This window comes from Homalodisca vitripennis, unplaced genomic scaffold, assembly GCF_021130785.1.
Source record: "Homalodisca vitripennis isolate AUS2020 unplaced genomic scaffold, UT_GWSS_2.1 ScUCBcl_161;HRSCAF=1453, whole genome shotgun sequence".
Lineage (NCBI taxonomy): Eukaryota > Metazoa > Arthropoda > Insecta > Hemiptera > Cicadellidae > Homalodisca > Homalodisca vitripennis.
Window position 1 is genome coordinate 233,130 of NW_025776282.1, and position 3,204 is coordinate 236,333.

Sequence of the window (3,204 nt, forward strand, 5' to 3'; positions counted from 1 at the left end):
TATCAAGTCCATCCAGAAGTGTGGGCAATGTATGCTGTAAAAAGTCCAAGTAAACTCCACTATTTAAGGTTCCTTGAAAAATGTGGGGACCCACAAGTTGGTTTCCGATGACTCCTGCCCATACGTTGAGATGAAAACGTCTTTGAAAGGAACTTTCTCTTGAAGCCCTGGGATTTTGTTCGGCCCAATGGTGCATGTTATGCGTGTTAAAAACACCAGCCCTAGTGAAGGTAGACTCATCGGTGTACAAAATGTTTCTCAAAAAATGATATTGTTCAATATCACTATTGAGCAGCCAGCGACAGAACTCTATTCTTGGACCAAAGTCATTTGGTTCTAATGCTTGAACCTTTGTAAAGTGATAGAGGTGGAAGTTATTTTCGTGTAAGATTCCTAACACTTTACTCTGAGAAACACCAACTTCTCTGGCAAGTTGTCGGCTGCTGACCTCAGGATTTTCTTGAACTAAATCTAGAACTCGTTCATCTAAGGGTAATAACGCACTGGAGCGACCGCGACCACGACCGCGACCGGTTGCATAATGTGCGACCAATACGTCGACTGGTCGCGCGACCAGCAATTTGAACAATTTAGTCTGGTCGCTACTCAGTTGCAATATGGACCTGGAGGAAATAGCTATTGTAGCGCATGTGTATACTCGTTACATTAAACGTAAAAAACGGAGGTTTTGGGTACATCCCCTTTTGCAATATAGGTCTACAAAAGGACAATTCGCAACATTTTTTTGTGAGTTACGGCAATATGATGAAAAGTTTTTTTAACTATACAAGAATGTCTGTTTCTAGTTTTGATTATTTACTAAGTAAAATTGCAGATAGTATTAGAGGAATAGACACAGCAATGCGGTCATGTATTGGAAATGAAGAAAAGCTACTTGTTACATTAAGGTAAGTTTATTTGTGTTTATTACAGAAAAGTAATATTGCAATGTGCAAGATTGTAAAAATAAGTTTGGATATGAACAAAACGAACTTCAAACAAAATACTCTTATTATAAGACGTTATTCACTTTGTTCAAAACATTGAAAAACTGGAGAGCTATTACTGCTGTTGTATTCATTTCTTCCTGTTGATTGTGGAGGTGAAGTTTGTTGGCTGAAATGAAAGTTATTATCAATACTGTAATTAGTGCTGTATCCTTGAGAGTAATTAGTATTAGGTGTTGGGTAGTGCTGGGTAGGAACTGTATTCTGCTCAATGATATTTATAATTTGGCGTCGGACTGATAATTTTAAATGGTCTGGAACTTTTTTTATATTCGACACTAAAGACAAGAGGAATAACCTATCCTCATCACATCCAACTTCTGTATCATGTCTGCGCCTTTCATCAGCTGATTCTTTCAATATTTTTACTAATTGTTGACCAACATTATCCTCTGGTTTTCTTTTTTTGGCTGTTACCCGTGTTGCATACGGCTCTGCCGTCGCTGTAGTTGCAGTAGGTGTTTCAGATTCTGGTCCCTGGTCCAATTGGGTATTTTCAAGATCGATGTCATCTTCATCTGGAGGATGTGACACATTGGAATGGGTATTGGTTGGTGGGTTGTTGGAATTCAAGAATGACAACATGTGGTAGTATATGTATGGTGTTTTTCTGTTAGCAGCTGAACCACTCTTTCCACCACTCAACCTCCTTCTCTCCCTGTTGTAACAATCCTTCACACTCTTCCATTTTTTCTGTAGGTGCGTACCTGAAAAAAAACCAGTGAAGTCGTATCTCTGCAAATACAGCGCTTATTAAATTAGAGGTTTTGTTTTTCTTCAATTTGTAGTATATTTTAGTAGGAAAGTAACAAGCTGTACTACATAATGTTACTTCCAAAATATTTGCAGTTTAATTATACTATAAATAGTACAGCTCAGATTCTTATTTTCAGGTATCTGGCGACTGGAAATTCATTTGTGGACTTACACCACTCTTATCGTCCGGGAGTAACTACAATAAAAGAAATTGTTTCAAGAGTATGTTCTGCACTATGGAATATTCTACAGAAGGAATGTCTACCTGAACCAACAGAAGAAGACTGGTTAAGAACTGCAGCTGAATTTGAAAAGAGGGCAAACTTTCCTAATTGTCTAGGCGCTGTTGACGGAAAGCATATTAGAATTGTAAAACCCCCAAACAGTGCATCACTGTACTATAACTACAAAAACTACTTCTCCATCATCCTTATGGCAGTGACCGATGCAAACTATCAATTTGTATATGTTGATATTGGATCATACGGAAAATGTGGAGACTCTACTATATTCCAACAATCAACTTTGTACCAAAGAATAAATACTGGTACTATGGATATTCCCGAGGACAGACCAATATCACAAACACGTACTACACCAATTCCATTTGTGTTTCTTGCTGATGATGCTTTCTCACAGTCTCAAAGAATTATGTGTCCTTTTATTGGAAAGCAGCTTAATATGAAGAAAAGATTGTTTAACTACAGACATTGCAGAGGTAGAAGATACGTTGAATGTACCTTCGGAATCTTAGCCAATAAATGGCGTATTTTCCATCGGGCTTTGAATGTTAATATTGAGTTAGCTATAGACATTATTAAGGCGTGTTGTGTTTTGCACAATTACGTACGAAGTAGAGATGGTTTCCAGTTTGCAGACACATTATACATAGGTTTCCAAGTGATGACAACATAAGAGGAGGCACACACACACACGTCAATACAATTCAAACGCAAGAAACATTCTAGCAGAATATTTCGCAGACGAAGGAGCAGTTTCATGGCAAAACCACTACCTTTAATAATAGCAAGAATGAAATATAATTAACAAGAACTTGTTGATGTTGTTTTTCTCATTACATGACACACTGGTACTTTATTAAAGTAGGTAACTTATTTGCTAAGTAAAATAAATAATGTAATTAACAGTTACTTACATAGTGTATTTTTTTCTTTAGTGGTTGCTTCTGCACTGCTAAACAACAGTGTAATCTCTTGCCATGCTTTCTTCCTCTCATTTTTGTTGCTGTATTCTTCTTTTGTCATGTCCCACAACCATTGCCTATCCTTAACACACAGAATGCACTTTTCTCTATCGAAATCGACTTCACTCATTATTGCCTACCTAACCTCAAAATTAAAGACACTACTCAAAAAGAGAGAAGCTATCACAACAGCGACTGGTCGCGGACTAGTGCGTGTTCTCCCATGCCATCTCATGT

The 3,204-nt window shown here is 37.5% G+C and overlaps 1 protein-coding gene across 1 annotated transcript; it reads right to left on the reverse strand.

The window, feature by feature from the left end:
* Nucleotides 1–981: 981 nt before the first annotated feature.
* Nucleotides 982–1,877, reverse strand: LOC124370409. Its single transcript, XM_046828694.1, has one exon. The coding sequence runs from the start codon at nt 1,590–1,592 to the stop codon at nt 1,023–1,025; it is 570 nt and encodes a 189-aa protein (XP_046684650.1). The 5' UTR covers nt 1,593–1,877; the 3' UTR covers nt 982–1,022.
* Between the last annotated feature and the right edge of the window lie 1,327 nt (nt 1,878–3,204).

Excerpts from the sequence above, each read along its gene's own strand:
- LOC124370409 (XM_046828694.1), bottom strand. The coding sequence starts at position 1,592 with ATGTTGTCATTCTTGAATTCCAACAACCCACCAACCAATACCCATTCC.